Genomic DNA, 19,230 nt, shown 5'->3' on the forward strand with positions numbered 1-19,230 from the left:
CCTATTGTGGTTTTGTTTCCTGTAAATTGTAGAACTCTTGCAAATGAGAATAACTACTGTTATTAAGAATAACTTAATAATGAGAATAACCACTGTTCCTCTATCTCTGCACCTGAATATACAGTATATTTATACAATAGGTAAAACCTTTATGAGGGAGCACGTTTATAGGCTATCCATATCAATAGTGATTTAATTTTTATTAAGCCTAACTATAAGCGATACTTACATCTTGACTTTATAGAGAATAAAGCTCGTTCCTGCACCTTTACCCTGCTGTCATTCAGACAGATTTTTTTTTTTAACTGTCAGCTAAGGGTAGACTGGATAGCTCAGGAGACAGGCTTAATATCTAATAACCATTCACCTCATTGATTCAGATTTGGCCCTGGTCATCCCTTTTGGTAACTTCTTATGCAATATTCAATGGTTTCTATTGGTTTCTGTCCATTCACTAATGGAGAGAGGTCTGAATTAAAAAAAAAAATCATCACAATTTTGACAGTATTCGGAGAATGAAGGCCAATTATTGATTGGACGTGGAGACTGAATTACTTTTACTCCTAAAGGTTGCAATTCTGGAACAGTGCTGAAACACACTGGCAGTCCTGCATAGGAAAGTTTTGACAGCTATTGCTTATAAGGTACATCTGCTCTTTAGCTAAATATTTTCCATAGCTGTTAATTTGGGACTTCTTGCAAGTGCTACATTTCAGAGAAACTATATATGACTTCCTGGTTTTTTTTTTCTCAAACAAAGCTACCTTGAAAAGAAAAATCAACTTTCTCTCTAAATTTTCTTTTGATGAATATTCTGAACCTAAGAAAATTATTCCAGTTTGTTTCTTTTTCCAAATATTTTCTACAAATTCATTTGCTTTTCCCCACAACATAAACACTTCCTCAGTTACATGTTGGGGGTTTTTTTGTTTGTTTTACCAGTTCAAATTTCTGGCAAAACGTTATGCCTTATTGCTTATATACTCTGAAATGAAATCAGTGGGCTACCTACTACTGCAGCACAAATTTGTAAGAAATCATCTCTTAGCTACTAGAAAAGTAAGTGTGGGGCAAAGGAAGCAACTCTTACAGGACTTTCCCTGTAGCAAGCAAGTCCATTGAGACTACATCCAACTGCAGCCTTCTGAGGATTCTCCATAGTTATAACTCTTGGTTATAACCATTGCCATATTATTTATAACCCAAGATTAAGATTTTCAGCTATGACTAGTAATTTTGAGTGCCTCAGTTTTTAGGTGCCCAATTTGAGGCACCTTGACAGGACCTGATTTTCAGAGAGTGGGTGGCCAACGCTTCCTGTAAATCGGACCTCCTTAAGGTATCTCAGTTGGGCACCCAAAATTAATAGTTGCATTTGAAAATCTTAGTTTCTAAAATCTTTCCACCAGCAGGCTCCTTTTGAATATACTTACAACTTGGGTGCCGCTCGCAGGAGGCGGTGGTATAGAAGAATCAAAAATTACCAGAATTGACAATCATAATAACTAAGGCCAACATTTTTCAAAATTGTTCACTAATTGAATTGTATGCCTCAGTTCCTTGATGCTCAAGTTGAAACCCATAGGACCTGATTTTCAGAGTTGCTGAGAGCTGCAGCTCCCATTGACTTCAGAGCTGTGGGTGCTTCAGAACATCTGAAAAGTCAAGTTGTAGATATCTTAGATTGGGCATGCAGAATTAATGGAGAGTCTGAAATAACTGGGCCTACCCTGTAGGCATATAAGCATGTGATTGGACAGTAAAGCACTTATTTACCAAGTTTTTAACTGGATGAGTTTAGTATCGTTTGAAACTACTGTGCATCATGCAAGTTTTGTCCAGTTTTCTTTCTTTCTTATTAATCTCCACTTTGTGGATCCCATCAGTTGCTAGTATTTCCATTTTAAGTGCTGGAATATCTATTTTAATAGCTACTCCCTCTACATAAGCTTACCTGAATTTACTTTCTGTGGCCAAAGCATGTGCTGCAATAAGTAATTGCATATCACTATAATACACTACTCATTCATAGCTACACCTTAAATTAAAAGACTATTTTCTCTACTTTTTATACAGTAGTTGTTATACTGATTCCTGTCTTTCCTATTTACTACCTAATTAGAAAAATCAGTGTCTCAATTTCTTGCTAATAACTTTATATTACTGTTGTCAGGTTTATATTTTTAAAAAAACCCAGCTGAACTCCCTGTAACCTGTAATAAGAATTAATGGTACCCACCATCTTGCTGATTTTTCTGAATGGTCTCCTATTTAATCTACTCACTCATTCATACCTCAAGGAAGAGGAGATGATTAATAACACTGCATGTTCCCTATTGAGGAATAGTTTTCTCCTTTTAGATTTAGATGTCAGACTATAGTATGACTCATCTTGGTATCTTCAGAATAACGTCTGTTGTCTTCTTTTGTCAAATGCCTTAACATTTCTAAATATTGCCACTTCTAAAACAAAGCCTGCTGTAGTTTAATTAGTGTTCTTTTTAACCCTAAATCAAGTTGAATCTTTTGGCTTTTTTTATGATAGAACTACTTAAGGTATTGATCAGGATGAAAACCTGTTGGAACTGAAACAAACTACTTTGCAATTGTGTGTTTTTTAATGGACTCTGGGCTGCATAGATGTCTGTATATGATTTATTTAAGTAGTAGTATTAGTACTTGCCTTTGTATAGTAACAGTAGTGCTGCCATTAATGTGTATTGTACTTTAACTGATCACGCAATTATTGCTGCTGTGAAACATGAGCAGTATTAAACTTTACGGGTCTTTATGTATACATATTTACAACATTTGCCTCTCTAGCTTTTAGAGCCAAAAGATGAGTCGAGGATACTCAGAAAACAATAACTTTCCATATGATAACAATCAAATGGTTTTGGATATGATCCTGTACTCTTTAATCGGTGTCCCTCAGCCTATCAACTGGGACAGTGTGGCAAGGCTGGTTCCAGGATTTACGTCCAAAGAGGTAACTTTGTTAACCATCAGTGTGTCTGTTTAAACAGTGCTTTATCAAGAGAACTACACTTTTATCAGGAGGAGGGCTGGAAGGGTGGGGGAATGGTTTTGTAAAGTTACTTGAACTTAAACGACCTGAAAGAGTTAAGCAATATGTTAAAAATGCAAATAGGAAGGTGTTAGAAAACCTCCACATTCAAGATATGAAGTAAACAAAATTCATAACTTGAATGCAGAATGTGCATCTTATAGCCTAAGGCAGTATTACTGGGAATTAGTCAAAAGAACAAGTGAAGTGAAAAGAAAGAGTCTGTAACGGTTCAAGAAACTTTCAGATTACACTGTAAAATACAGCCTTATGACAAGGAAGGCAAATACATACTTCATATTCCCTCCCCCCCACACACAGTTTATGGTATACTCTGCAAACACAATTTTCCTGAGGTAGATGGTGTTAGCATATGATCAGATATACTTTCCAATTGGAAATAACAAAGCTCCAATTTTCAAGGACAGCTAGCTTGATCCTTCAAGTCAGAGTGCTTCCTTATTCAGTGGGAGATAGGAGCACTCAGAATCTCTAGGATCAGGCCCTAACAGTTTACAGAAAAATTTAAGCTCTTGGATTTCAAATTTGCTCAATGCACATATTTTAAAGGAAACACCTGGATGATTTATTTTATCTTATCTTGCTTGCTTCATTGTACAACTCTCATTTGTGTGTGTTTTTCGTTTAAAAAAGACAAACAAGATACTTTTGAGTCCAGGGCCAAAATTTGTTGTGAAATTCCAGGCAGTTTTGTTTTTTTGTGACTCACAATAACAAGTAAACAGACATCTTGTTGTAATTGAATGTGGCAACTCTCACTTAATTTATAACATTGTTCATGGGAATCACATAAAAAATGATTGACTGGAGTTGAAGCCTATGTGGAACTTTATTGTCCTACAAGCTGATAGTGTTTAGTAGAGATTCATAGTTGTGGATGCTGTCACTTAATTGTTCATCTGATGATACAATGCTTTCTACTATAAGTATATTAATCTTTTGTATGTTTTTTATTGACCTCTTTTTCTCAACTGAGATAATATCCCTGGTCAGTAGAAAAGTGGTTACTCTGCTTTAGGATATGCAGAGCCTCTATAGAAGGCTGTTAGTTGCTGTGATGAATTTAGCCCTATGATCTCAAGTGACTATTTAATCTAATAGACTTTGACAGAGTTAAAATACATTCTCTCAAACTCCCATGTGAATTGTCCCATTCAGTTTAATGAAACTATTCTTATACGTAAAGTTACTCTCATGTGTAGTTGTTTGTTTGAAGCATTAAGGCCTTTAATTTACATTGAAATCTGCATCTAATAAGTGAGGCCCAAATTTAAGTCTGTTTGTACACAAAAAATTAAATTTTTAAAAGCCTAATATTGTTTTGTTTGCATTTTAACTTTTCCCTGCAGTTCTGGTAACCCAAATATTTCAACATTAGCCTGTTCACGACTGCATGAAAATTTACTCCTGGGAGAATTCTGAGCCACTATGCATGTGCAGCATTCATGTGCTGTGTAGAATTTTTTTCTGCAGAAAATGCATTCTGCCAGAAAGGTGCTGCAGTTACACCTTTTGCCCACCAAGGGCCACTGTGGTGCCAGAACAGAGCAGCCACTCCCAGGCCAGCCCCAGCTGCAGATAGGGAAGAGAAGAGGATGCCTTCCGCACAGCGCCCTGCCCCATGGGACCAGGTCAGGAGGCACAGGATATGGGTGGACAGACAGCATGGGGCACATTTGTAAAAAAAAAAAAAAAAAAAGTCCTGAATCTTTTTTGTTGTCTGTATTGTTACAGACTTGGTTGCTGACAGGTATTTTGAAATAAATTACCAAAATAATTGAAACTGACATGGTTATATTGGGTTATTTTGACGAAATATGCAGAATTTTTTGTAAAATTTTTAATTTTTTGGCACAGAATTCCCCCAGGAGTAATGAAAACAAGGAAGGGAAACTAAATAGAAATAAAATGAAATTTTCCAGTCTGAGCGGAAGTCCGTAAAGTAAAGGAACAATAATTGTGCAAATGGGAAGTTAAAATTATCAGAGACACAGAGAAACTCACTATCTTGGGGAAGAGTCAATGCGGCTTTTGTAAATGGTAAGACATGATTTCCCTTCTGTGAGAATTCTTTGAGGGTATCAACAAGCATGTAGTGTAGGGTTATCTAGTGAATACAATGTAGCTGAACTTTCAGAAAGTCTTTGACAAGATCCCACAACAGAAGCTTTTAAGCAAACTAAGCAGTCATGGGATGAGAGAAGGTCCTCTCCTGGATGAGTAACTAGTTAAAAAATATGTAACAAAGGGGTAGGAATAAATTGTTTTTACAATGGAGATAAATACAGTGGTTACCCATGGGTCTGTCCTGGCACCTGTGCTTTTGAACATATTAATAAATGATTTGAAAAAGGCGGTGAACAGTGAGGTGGCAAAATTTGCAGAGGATACAAATTTGCTCAAGATTGTTAATTCCAAAGCTGACTGTGAAGAGTTGCAAAGTGATCTCTCTAAACCAGGTGACTGGTTAACAAAATGGCAGATGAAATTCAATGTTAAGTGGAGAGTAATGCACATAGGAAAAAATAATCCCAACTATATAGCAAAATCATGGGGTCCAAATTTGCTATTACCACTCAATAAAGAGATTTTTGGCGTCATCATGGCTGTTTTTTTCTGACAACATCCACTCAGCAACATCAGTTCAAAAAAAGCTAACAATGTCAGGAACCATTAGGAAAATGATAAATAATAAGAGAGAAAATATCATACTGGCACGTATATGGTACACCCAGACCTTGAATACTGTAAGCAGCTCTGATAGCCCCATCTCTAAAAAAAGATATTCAAATTGGAAGCAATAAAGGGAAGAGCAACAAAAATGATTAGAGGTATAGAATGAACTTTCATATGAGGAGAGATTAAAAAGACTAGGACAGTTCATCTTAGAAAGGGATGACTAAGGGGAGATATGATAGAAGTCTATAAAATCATGAATGATGTGGAGAAAGTGAATAGGGAAGTGTTATTTACCTCTTCGTATAAGAAGAGCTAAGGGTCATGTGACGAAATTAATAAGCAGCAGGTTTAAAATAAACAAAAGGAAGCGCATCACACAATGCACAGTCAATCTGTAGAATTTCTTACCATGGGATGTTGTGAAGACCAAAAGTATAACTGGGTTCGAAAAAGAATTATTGTATATACTTGTTCATTAGACCATTTGTTTATAAGCCGACCCCCCAAGATGGGTTGGTAAAAATAGCAAAAACAATATGACCCTTTCATAAGCCGACCCTATATTTCAGGGGTTGGCAAATTTCGGCTCCTGGCCCTTTAGGGTAAGCCGCTAGTGGGCCTGGACGTTTTGTTTACCTGGAGCCCCTCCAGGCCTGGAGCCCCTCAGCTCCCAGTGGCTGCGGTTTGCTGTTCCCAGCCAATGGGAGCTGCGGGAAGTGGCGCCACTTCCCGCAGCTCCCATTGGCTGGGAACGGCAAATCGTGGCCACAGGGAGCTGAGGGTCTCCATGCCTGCAGACGCTCTAGGTAAACAAAATGACAATGTATTAGATATTCAATTCAATGATTCCATAGAATTTAAAATCATCAGATTTTGGTGTAGACCCGTTTATAAGCTGACCCCCTGCTCTTTGATGCGTCACTTTTTTAACAAAAGTATTCGGCTTATGAATGAGTATATACAGTAGATAAATTAATGGAAGATGGGTTCATCAGTGGCTATTAGCCAAGATGGTCAGGAATGCAACCCCATGCTTCAGATGTCCTAAACCTCCAACTGCCAGAAGCTGGGACTGGACAACAGAGGATGGATCACTCAAAATTGCCCTCTTCTGTTAATTTCCTCTGAAGCCACTGTCAGAAGACAGGATTCTGGGCTAGCTGGACCATTGGTCTGACCCAGTATGGCCATTCTTAATTTCTTATGTTCTTATTTTACAGACATTTCTACTTTGAGTAATTTAAGGTATTATAATTTAAGGAGCTAAGTTTAAAAAAATCTAACTACCCTTTTAAGGTTAAGATTAAGCTGTAAAGAGGGAAATGCAGGTTAAGTCAGAAACTCCATCCTTTAATTTGTGTGAACGTTGGTTGGGTCTTGAAACTGTGGTAAATCTTAGATATTGCATGGATATTCTGCCCTTCTTAGGTATTGCAGAGTGAGTTACCATGTGGCTTAATCAATATTAAGCGTGAAGATTCTTAGTTGGTTTGGTTTCAATTCAGAACTCCAATGTTGGCCATTTAGCAGGAGTTGGTATATGTATTTTATGACTTTTAAACCAAACCTTGTACTTTTGGATAATCTAAGTACTACACCCAGATGTATAGACACTCTTTCCTTAATCTGTATTTGATATAATTTTAACATTAGCTTTAATAAACTTTTTTAACTATGATGTAACAATCGATTTGCAGAAACTATCAGGAAACAATATCAGCCTTTAAAGTGATATAGTTTCAGGTATCTGCTTCATATTCCCGTCGTTTTATCTCTTGACAGTGTGCAAAACGGTTTGATGAACTGAAAAGTAGTGGAAGTTCACCTGTTGACAACCAGTACAATCCATTAATGGCTACCGGCGGGAGTCCTGTTGAAACCCTAGCTACGTACATCAAATCCTCTCTGCTGGATACACAGGGGGAGTTTCAAGAACCTTCCATTGGGCAGAATTCAATTTCCATAATTGGTAAATTCTGTGACTTTAATTATAGTGTTATGTCCACTGTTTTTCTTTTGTCTGGTAAACCTATTTCTGGAATTAGTAGTTAGTAATCTTCAAATAAGTTTGCCACGAATACTGCTGCATAAACTAAAATAACTATTTCCAACTGAGTCAACCCATTTAGTGTTTCAAGTACAAATGTTTGTGGCTTTTTAAAAAGTAGTTACAATAACAGTTTTAAACTGCTTAAAATGATGTACGTGATTTTATACTAAATCTTTCAGGTACGTTCTTGGCAATTTTATAGCCACAGGTATGTTAATGTCAAAACTTACCGCTGGAGGTGATAATAGTTGTGACTTTAAGATGAGTAGAAAATCTCTAAAGAAAACACAGGAGCAGTAGAACATTGTGTTGGCGATTTCTTAGATTTCACTATTCTTTCCCAGCCAAAGGTCCAATCCATCTGCCACTGTAGTCAGTGAAAAGACTCCCGTTTACTAAAACAGGAATTTGGATTGTGCCCCAGTTAACCAGATTGGTGTCATGAGACACTTTGATGATGATGTGCTTTCTGATTATGACCAGTTTTTCACAGACTTGCAACTTCGAGAAACCATTATTTTTTGGGTTAAAAATAGCAATTTTGTCTTTGTCTAAAGTTTTTAAAGAAACAGTTAAACAACTGAAATGATTTTGTTTATGAACGATAGGAGGGTGGTGGCAAAAGTTGCTTTTTCTAACTAGAGCTCTTTAACAGTGCTACCGTAAAAACAGCTACAGTGTGCAAGCTGAAACACAGACATGGTTCTTAATACATAGTTTAAAAAAAACATCTTTTAATCCTTGCAAAATATGAACATTTGCAAATTGCGTAATGGGTATGCAGTCTAGAAATGTTTCCTTAAGGCTTCAGGCACATACTTAAGTTGTGTACACATAGCAAGTTGAGTGCTCACTTGGTGGTGGGAATTTACCAGGTGAGCAGCTAGTGACTTATTAGTTTTGCTTATAAACTCCTCAAACAGAATAACTCCAGATTTTTCTTCTTTTTCAATAACGTAAGAAATTAAGTGCAAAAACCAACTGGCCTCTTCAGACATCACATGCAACTACTGCTAGTTAAACAGGCATTTTCTGAATAATGCAGTTTAACACACATAGAATGTATGTAGTAGTAATTGCCTTCTACAGGGACTGTCACACTTATAAGTGACACAACAAAATCTTATAAAAAGAAATGTACATTCTTCCTTTCTCTCCTTCTGGCATACCTTAAATAAGGAACAGAGCCAAATGGTGGCTGTGGAGGGGAATATTTTAGAGGAACTTCCAAAACTTCATTGAGTGAATACCTGTGAAAAGATAGCTCTTGTTGTGCTCTGCAAAATCCAAGGCCCCACCTCAGTCATATGTCTCCTGGAAAGGAATTTCACAGCCTGGGGACATCCACTCTGAAGGCTCTGCCCCTACCCCTCACAAGACCACCCTAGGGACTGTCAGATAAATAGACCTCACCAATCTTACCTGTCATGGCAGATTGTGTAGAGAGGTGGTCTGAGTGAGCTGGTTCCTAGTCCATTCGCAGTCTTAAAGATGGATTAGAACTTTGAACTGAGCATTGGTTTTGCTGCTTCTGATGTGTTCTTGCTGAGTTAAAAGACATGTTGCTGTGTTCTGAACCACTTAGTTTCCTGGTGGCCTTCAGCATCTGCTACTGTTACAGCAGATTGTAGTAATCTAGCCTTAAGGTGATAAAGGCATGCATCACTGTAGCGAGGTTCTCTTTGGTTGGGATAAGAGTGCATGCTCTTGGGCAGTTAGCAATCCTGTTCAGAAATAACTTTTCCCTCTATGTGTGAATCTTGGAGCACTGATTAATCCAGAGAGGCTATGACCTTGTGCACCACTTTCATAATTGAAAGACAGATGCATAGAATTGATGGTGGGGTCGCTGATCCTGCCAGTTCTTCTATAACTTTTTTTCCCTTGTGAACCCCAATCCTCTGCATTTTATTTGGAATGAGCCTGAGCCAGTACCTTTCATCCAAGTGCCTGCTTTGCTCAGGGGCATCAGAAGATCTACAGTATCCATGCTGATTGAGAAGTATAGCTTGGTGTCAGCTGCTTGTTCTTGGTACTTCAGTTCATGTACAATCAGTCTCCCCTAGTAACCTCACATGCTGAACAATGAGGGTGACAGAATTGCAACCTATAGGACTATCTGCATAAGGGAGGGCTCTTTGGGGGAGGAGGGAGCTGCTATCCATCACAATCAACAGGAATCTCTTCAAGAACCAAGGGGGGGGGAAAAACAGCTTAAAGCATTCTGTTCACCCAGCCAGATCATGGAGGTGAGATAATAGTATCGCATGCTAATCTGTGTCAAAAAGTGCCAGTATATGTAGCCATATTGGTGTAAAGGTCTAACTTCTTCAGTGTAGCCAGGAGGAGACAGTATGAGAGAGCCAAAGCGTTCTTTTGCGGGCTTTCCCATTAACTATTTAAGATGGCGACTTCTCTACATTCAAAACTGAAGTTCTACAAGAAGTTTAAGGGGCTTTTTCACATTTGATGGGTCATTACATCACCGCAAGAAAAATCTGCTGGAAGCCTGCATACTGGGGCTCTCAAGGCCTGATCCAAAGCCACTGAAGTCAGTGGAAAGACTTTTTGATTTCAAAAAGAAAAGGAGGACTTGTGGCACCTTAGCGACTAACCAATTTATTTGAGCATAAGCTTTCGTGAGCTACAGCTCACTTCATCGGATGCATTCAGTGGAAAATACAGTGAGGAGATTTATATACACACAGAACATGAAAAAATGGGTGTTTATCATGCACACTGTAAGGAGAGTGATCACTTAAGATGAGCTATTACCAGCAGGGGGAGGGGAAGAAAACCTTTTGTAGTGATAATCAAGGTGGGCCATTTCCAGCAGTTAACAAGAATGTCTGAGGAACAGTGGAGGGGAGGGGGGGGAATAAACAAGGGGAAATAGTTTTACTTTGTGTAATGACTCAACCACTCTGTCTCTATTCAAGCCTAAGTTAATTGTATCCAATTTGCAAATTAATTCCAATTCAGCAGTCTCTCATTGGAGTCTGTTTTTGAGGACTTTTTGTTGAATTGCCACTTTTAGGTCAGAAATCGAGTGACCAGAGAGATTGAAGTGTTGTTTGACTGGTTTATGAATGTTATAATTCTTGACATCTAATTTGTGTCCATTTATTCTTTTACATAGAGACTGTCCAGTTTGACCAATGTACATGGCAGAGGGGCATTGCTGGCACATGATGGCATATATCACATTGGTAGATGTGCAGGTGAACGAGCCTCTGATAGTGTGGCTGATGTGATTAGGCCCCATGATGGTGTCCCCTGAATAGATATGTGGACACAGTTGGCAACGGGATTTGTTGCAAGGATAGGGTCCTGGGTTAGTGTTTTTGTTGTGTGGTTGCTGGTGAGTATTTGCTTCAGGTTGGGGGGCTGTCTGTAGGCAGGGACTGGCCTGTCTCCCAAGATTTGTGAGAGCGATGGGTCGTCCTTCAGGATAGGTTATAGATCCTTGATGATGCGTTGGAGAGGGTTTAGTTGGGGGCTGAAGGTGACCTCTAGTGGCGTTCTGTTATTTTCTTTGTTGGGCCTGTCCTGTAGTAGGTGACTTCTGGGTACTCTTCTGGCTCTGTCAATCTGTTTCTTCACTTCAGCAGGTGGGTATTGTAGTTGTAAGAATGCTTGATAGAGCTCTTGTAGGCGTTTGTCTCTGTCTGAGGGATTGGAGCAAATGCGGTTGTATCGCAGAGCTTGGCTGTAGACAATGGATCGTGTGGTGTGGTCAGGGTGAAAGCTGGAGGCATGAAGGTAGGAATAGCGGTCAGTAGGTTTCCAGTATAGGGAGTTGTTTATGTGACCATCGTTTATTAGCACTGTAGTGTCCAGGAAGTGGATCTCCTGTGTGGACTGGTCCAGGCTGAGGTTGATGGTGGGATGGAAATTGTTGAAATCATGGTGGAATTCCTCAAGGGCTTCTTTTCCATGGGTCCAGATGATGATGTCATCAATGTAGCGCAGGTAGAGTAGGGGCATTAGGGGACGAGAGCTGAGGAAGCGTTGTTGTAAGTCAGCCGTAAAAATGTTGGCATACTGTGGGGCCATGCGGGTACCACAGCAGTGCCGCTGATTTGAAGGTATACATTGTCCCCAAATGTGAAATAGTTGTGGGTGAGGACAAAGTCACAAAGTTCAGCCACCAGGTTTGCCGTGACATTATCGGGGATAGTGTTCCTGACGGCTTGTAGTCCATCTTTGTGTGGAATGTTGGTGTAGAGGGCTTCTACATCCATAGTGGCCAGGATGGTGTTTTCAGGAAGATCACCGATGGATTGTAGTTTTCCTCAGGAAGTCAGTGGTGTCTCGAAGATAGCTGGGAGTGCTGGTAGCGTAGGGCCTGAGGAGGGAGTCTACATAGCCAGACAATCCTGCTGTCAGGGTGCCAATGCCTGAGATGATGAGGCGTCCAGGATTTCCAGGTTTATGGATCTTGGGTAACAGAATACCCCAGGTTGGGGTTCCAGGGGTGTGTCTGTGCGGATTTGTTCTTGTGCTTTTTCAGGGAGTTTCTTGAGCAAATGCTGTAGTTTCTTTTGGTAACCCTCAGTGGGATCAGAGGGTAATGGCTTGTAGAAAGTGGTGTTGGAGAGCTGCTGAGCAGCCTCTTGTTCATATTCCGACCTGTTCATGATGACAGCAGCATCTCCTTTGTCAGCCTTTTTGATTATGATGTCAGAGTTGTTTCTGAGGCTGTGGATAGCATTGTGTTCTGCATGGCTGAGGTTATGGGGCAAGTGATGCTGCTTTTCCACAATTTCAGCCCGTGCAAGTCGGCGGAAGCACTCTATGTAGAAGCCCAGTCTGTTGTTTTGATCTTCAGGAGGAGTCCACCTAGAATCCTTCTTTTTGTTGTGTTGGTAGGAAGGTCTCTGTGGATTAGTACATTGTTTAGAGGTGTGCTTTGAATCCACACCCTACTGCATGCTGTACATTAGTGAGGAAAGCTTATCCAAGGTAAAGGTCAATTACCCTTTACTTCAGTGTCTGCTGTACACCTAATCCTGAGTGAAAAAGATTTGACTGTCTGCCTTTTCATTGTAGCTTAACCCAGATTGCTGCTTTAAACCAGGTGTTCGAGAAGCCTGTGACAGTTATAATCATGACAACTTCTTTTCAGAATGGGAGCAACACACTTGCAACACTAGCAAATGGTATATGAGTCCCTGAGTTTAACCTCAAATTCTAATGCTGCTTTTTATTATGTTGAAGGAAGGTCCAGTGTCGCTTCCACAAGAAATTGTTCTTCAGAAGCTGAGAAACATTCTGCACATAAAGGTGGAGAAAATGCTGATGAAAGTCAAGGGTAAGATTATGATTGTTTGCTATCTGGGAAGCTGATATCAGTGAAACTGAAATCTGCTCTTCACAGATTTGCATCTTTTCAGCAACTTTCCCACCATTTGTCAGTTAGTATTTGTGCAGCTCCATCCGTGCTAGCAACAGTTGGAATGCTCGTGGAAATCAGTCATGGGTGTTTTCACCATCATGTAATCTAATCAATTGTTCGTGTTTTACCATAGTGTCATCTAACAGCGTGGTGAACACACCTGCTCCTGTGCTCCACGAGCACTTCCACCAATGTCAGGACTTTTGGAGCTGCAGTGGTGCTACACCAATGATGGGGAAATAGCTGAAAACTCTAGGTGTAGAGAGAGACCTATTGGTGATTTGTGATGTTAACCAAATTGCCAAGACAGTTGAATAACATAAACTAGCCTCTGTTCGGCCTAACACTTTTTATACAAACAAATTTATGAAGTTATCACAGGGATAATTACTCCAGCCAGGACAGGTTGGGCATTTTAGAACTCACTACTCAAAGAATTAAATTTAAGTAAGAGAAATAAAATTATGAAATGCATAGACCAGTCAAAAAACTAAAATAACAGCACTTCGAAAGAATACGATTACAAAGAATATATGCGCATTGCAGGAAGTACCAAGAAGTAACAACAACAACATAAGCATTTGTTGGGAGGTGTGAGAGACTCCCTTCTGCCTGAATGGCTCATCACCGAGATACATTATCCTCAGGTGACTAATTGTTACTCCAAGTCCGTAAGCACACTTTAGGTATAAATAAGTTATTTCTTAAATGTTATTTCATAAATACATCTTGCAATGATTATGAATCTTGACAAGTTACGAGTTACACGTTACTCTTCATGGATAAATATCTTGTAAGACACATTTGATGTAGTGAGTTTTGTCAGGTCTGAGGTGAGAGTTGTTTGCAAAGAACACGGAACCTTTTGCCTAGGAGCCTCTGTGTCACTGAGCATTTACTCCCATGTGAACACTGCTCATTATTGTGAGAGGGGGTCACTAGCCTAAAATAATTAAATTCTCTAAATATGTTGTTTTTTACCTGTAGGTCTTTTAAAAAAAAATCCCTGCAGTGATGAGTAAGAATACCTTATATATTTTTGCTAGATATTTAAATTCTGTATTGTACCATGCATTATTAATTTACAAAAGTTTTTAGACATGCTTGTCAAGGGCACTTATTTTAGACCTTTGACTTGTACTGCTGTCTCCGTGGAAACTGATATTTTATTGATCTATTCTGAACTTGGACCTCCTGTTAGGAAGTAGACAATAATGGTACACTCTAAAGCAGAAGTGGGCAAACTACGGCCTGCGGGCCACATCCTGCCTGCAGGACCTCCTGCCCGGCCCCTGAGCTCCTGGCCCGGGAGGCTCGCCCCCAGCCCCTCCCGCACTGTTCCCCCTCTCCCGCAGCCATGCTGTCGCACGGGCAGCAGGGCTGCGAGCTCCTGCCGCTCTGAGAAGTCTGGTAAGGTGGTGGCAGGTCCCGGAAGGCAGTCAGGAGCAGGGGGCGGTTGGGGCGGGGAGTCCTGGGGGGCAGTCAGGGGGCAAGCGCGGTTGGATGGGGTGGAGGTTCTGGGGCAGTCAGGGGTTGGGGAACAGCGGGGGTGGGATAGGGTGTGGGAGTCCGAGGGGGCCTGTCGAGGTGGGGGTGTGGATAGGTCGGGGCAGTTAAGGAGCAGGGGGGGTTGGATGGGCTTGGGATCCCAGGGGGAGCGTTTTGGGGCAGCGAGTCCCAGGAGCGGGCAGTCAGGGGATGGGAAGTGGGAGGGGGGCAGACTGTTTGGGGGGCACAACCTTCCCTACCCGGCCCTCCATACAGTTTTGCACCCCGATGTGGCCCTCGGGCCAAAAAATTTGCCCACTTCTGCTCTAAAGTATTTTAAGTCCTTCAGATGGAAGATGCTATAAAATTACACATACAGATTAACCATCTCCACACCCTGGTGAGCTAGGCCAATAGATCTATAATTTTATAAAATGAGGGAGAACAGAGAGCTTAAGTAATTTTCCAAGATCACACAGTGAGCCAGAGGCAAACCAGGGAATAGCACCCAGAAATCCTCACTCCCACTCTTAGATCTTGTCTACACTGCAAGCCAGGGTGTGAATCTACAGTGCACCAACTTCCTGCACAATAACTCAACTGTGAACAATGATATAGCTCAGTGAATGTCCCAGTGTGTGGCTTAGCATCTACGCTTTCTCCTGTGAATAAGACTGATCATGCATCCCAGGGCACATAGCTTGCCACTGAATAACATGCAGGGGTGAGAGGAAAGATAGAAGCTTTCTCACTGCAGTTAAATGTGAAGATTTGTTTATCTTGTAAATTAAAATTTTACAAAAACCTGGGCTGATGAGATCAAGGTTCTGACCAATCATGCAGTTTATGGGTAAAATCTCCATGAGTCAACACTGACTTTCTTATTGGTTTCTGGTCCTAAGCTATAATAACTTTCCTTTTCCTGTTTTGTTTTGTTTTTGTTTTTGTTTTTTAAATCAAGGCCAAATATGGTGATCCATGTGTGTGACGAAGCAAAAAATTTGAAGGAAGATTTTGTTTGTCCTCGAGATCTTTTGATTTCTGAAATGAAGTACTTTGCTGAATATCTGTCTGTGGATGCCCAGCGCTGGGAAGAGGTGGACATTTCAGTTCACTGTGACGTTCACATCTTTGACTGGTTAATAAGATATGTTAAAAGGAACACTAAGGAATATGAAGTGTATGAAATACCCACTTTAGGTAAAAGATATTCTGTTGTTCATTTGCCGCAGATTCATTATCTGCATTGTCTGATCTGTGCTTCAGACTAAAAGTATATGTGCAAAATTGTCTGGAAGTTAATATCCCTCTTTAATTCAACTGCAGCCTCCTAGGCCCAGTCTGCCGTGGCCAGAAACACTGGTTTGTTGGAAATGTGCTAAAACAGTTTCCCTGGCCATTATAGAAAGTCCCTGGTCTTGCTACTACTGATAATCTTAGGGAAATATTCCTCTGGTCGTTACAGTGGTGAAAGCACTAATCTAAATTGACAGCTGGTATCTTTACCAAGGTAATCTAGACTCACTCAGTAACAGGATGACATCACTGTGATAAACACAAATGGCCAATCTACAGTAGCATTCTCTCTGTGGCTACAGCAACATTTGGAGACTTTCCTAAAAACTTCATTGTAAATGCAGTGTAAAGGAGCAGTTCTACTATCGTCTTGGTAGTCGTGGGGCAAAACTTTGAAAAGCACTTAAGTGACTTAAGAGCCTGGCATTGACAGGAGCCCATTGACTCTCATTGTGAGGCCCCTAAGTTGCTTAAGTCATAGAATCATAGAATATCAGGATTGGAAGGGACCTCGGGAGGTCATCTAGTCCAACCCCCTGCTCAAAAGCAGGACCAATCCCCAATTAAATCATCCCAGCCAGGGCTTTGTCAAGCCTGACCTTAAAAACTTCTAAGGAAGGAGATTCCACCACCTCCCTAGGCAACGCATTCCAGTGTTTCACCACCCTCCTAGTGAAAAAGTTTTTCCTAATATCCAACCTAAACCTCCCCCACTGCAACTTGAGACCATTACTCCTTGTCCTGTCCTCTTCCACCACTGAGAATAGTCTAGAACCATCCTCCTTTCAAAATTTTTCCCTCGTACTTAATTTTGAGTCCGATTCTACTTTTATTAAAGTCAATGAGAGGGTCTTTAAGTAGCTTAAGTGGGTTAATTAAGCCCATCCAAGGATGGAATAAAATACATTTTAAAAAAAGTCAGAAATTTATTTTAATTGGATATTTTTATTTAAATTTAAAAACAGGCTTATATTTAAAAGCTATTTTAAAATTAAATTTGAAATTGACAACCTATGTTAAGGCCTAAACTTATTATAATATCTATTACAATCCTTTAAATTAAATACAAAAAATATTAAACAGTACATGTTTGTTTTCTTCTTTTTAGTCTATTCAGCTAATTCAGTTCAATGACTAGTTCATGCAAAGGTGAGAAGCCAATTGGGAGCTGCAAAAGCAGGAAAGCTTGTTTTCCTCTTTGAATCTATGAATAAAAACTAGGTGTGAGAGGATAAGATCTTCTAGTTCTAAAACCTTGAAGGACAATGATCAGTCAGTTCAGGTCACTAACTACACATATTACTTCCTTTGTTTAATAAAGTTTTGAATCCAAAACATGTTTTGAAGAACTTTTTCCTTATGTATCCAACACATTGAAGGTACTTGTATTTAATAAAAAAAAAAAATGATTTTGTGCATTTCTAATTGATTTGAATTTCCATCCAAATAAAGTTTGACAAGTTACAAATAAAAAAAATGATCATCTAGTAAAAGGTTAAACTATATTATTGCTTTTAAATAAATGTGCATAGATATGTGATATGCTCCTGGTTGGCAAAAAGAAATAGTAGATTTAGTGTATAGGCTATATTTAGTTGCAAATTAACATATTTTAATGTGTACCAACAAATGAGAATCAATCTTTAGGAAAATAACCTAAGTGTAAATATAAAACACGATGAAAATAGATTTTAAACTAAGGTTTCCTTCTTGCAGATTTAAATTCGTCCACCTTGGCCAGTCCAGATCTAAATCCTCTTGAAATGAATTGGAAAATTCATATTTGGGAGCACTGAATGGGCACTGGAGCAGGCCCTGCTCCAGCAAAATAACATTAGCTAGCTCTAGCACATGTGCTGACCAAACTGTTAAAAAGTGGCTTAGATGGAACAGTGTTTGATCGGTTAAAATGCTCTGTTTATCTGTGTTTGAGTTGACGTATTGACAGGAACTAAGGACCTGTCTATACTAAGAAAATGATTATTTCTGGGGATCATGTCATAACTGTTTGGTGTTGCCGGTATAGATGGGACCAGAATTCTGTTTCCAAAGATCAGAGGCATGACACGTTGAAAAGTGGAATGATAAGAACTTGTTTAGTAAAATAATGTCCTCCTTTAAAGAGGCATTGAGTCTCTTAGGGTATTCTCAATTTATCAAAGGAATAAATTAATCTTAACCTTTTCACCTTGTTCTGCTGTTTCTCTTTTAGAACCAGGAAATGTCATTTCGATTCTTATTTCTTCTGAGTTTCTGAAGATGGATTCCTTAGTGAGTATAGCAAGAGTTGAGAAATTCCATGCTATAGTAGCACACTTTACCACCAAATGGTTGGCATAAACCTTAGTAGCTTATATGCTAAGCTTAGTGTACTTATAACTGTATAAAACAGAGAGGGGAAAATAGTTCATGTCCCAAAGAGTTTACAGTCTGAGGATCAGATTCTGCCACCTTGCTCATGAAAAGTAGTAATTTAATAATTGCACAGACTCTCTGATTTGAGTGGGGCTGCTTGCAGAGTAAGGTACTACTGAATGTGATTAGGGGAGCCAGCATCTACCTCCAAATGAATACTTATTAATCTAAATAATAGCTTGCTGCACTGTGTGAGCTAATGGCAGTATCTGACTTTTGACAGCTATCTTAAAGGAAACCTAAAGTCTCCACATTTTCAGTGTTTTATACCAGTGGCTCTCAACCTTTCCAGACTACTGTGCCCCTTTCAGAAGTCTGATTTGTCTTCCATACTTCCAAGTTTCACCTCACTTAATAACTACTTGCTTACAAAATCAGACATAAAAACACAAAAGTGTCACAGCACACTATTGTTGAAAAATTACTTACTTTCTTATTTTTACCATATAATTATAAAATAAATCATTGGAATATAAATATTGTACTTACATATCAGTAATAGAGCATGTAGAGCAGTATAAAAAGTCGTCATATGAAATTTTAGTTTGTAATGATTTCACTAGTCCTTTTTCTGTAACCTGTTGTAAAACGAGGCAAATATCTAGATGAGTTGATGTATCCCCCTGGAAGACCTCTGCATACCTCCGGGGTACACATATCTCTGGTTGAGGACCACTGTTTTATACTAAGGGCCGCTTCTTCCCTCTGGAGTGCAGTTCTCAATCAGTCAACATATTTAAGCCCCATTCACTTTAATTGGAGATGTGCACATTTAATGAGGAGAAAGGATTGCTTAGTTATATTTTTGTGTAGATA

The 19,230-nt window shown here is 39.5% G+C and overlaps 1 protein-coding gene across 5 annotated transcripts in view; it reads left to right on the forward strand.

Annotated features, from left to right (window-relative positions):
- SANBR (SANT and BTB domain regulator of CSR) overlaps positions 1–19,230 on the forward strand; it is a 48,213-nt gene that overhangs the window by 4,264 nt on the left and 24,719 nt on the right. For 3 of the 5 annotated variants that reach the window (XM_048842785.2, XM_048842786.2, XM_048842783.2), the window contains 5 exons: positions 2,824–2,989; positions 7,550–7,736; positions 13,038–13,131; positions 15,665–15,903; positions 18,212–18,270. In XM_048842785.2, coding sequence (XP_048698742.2) covers positions 2,840–2,989; positions 7,550–7,736; positions 13,038–13,131; positions 15,665–15,903; positions 18,212–18,270 — 729 coding nt within the window. In that variant the 5' untranslated portion in view covers positions 2,824–2,839. Of the gene's footprint in view, positions 1–569; positions 645–2,823; positions 2,990–4,437; positions 4,720–4,945; positions 5,129–7,549; positions 7,737–13,037; positions 13,132–15,664; positions 15,904–18,211; positions 18,271–19,230 lie in introns of those variants that run through there. The other 2 variants (XM_048842787.2, XM_048842784.2) reach the window with 2 other exon arrangements.

The sequence above is a fragment of the Caretta caretta genome, chromosome 3, assembly GCF_965140235.1.
Source record: "Caretta caretta isolate rCarCar2 chromosome 3, rCarCar1.hap1, whole genome shotgun sequence".
NCBI classification, from domain to species: domain Eukaryota; kingdom Metazoa; phylum Chordata; order Testudines; family Cheloniidae; genus Caretta; species Caretta caretta.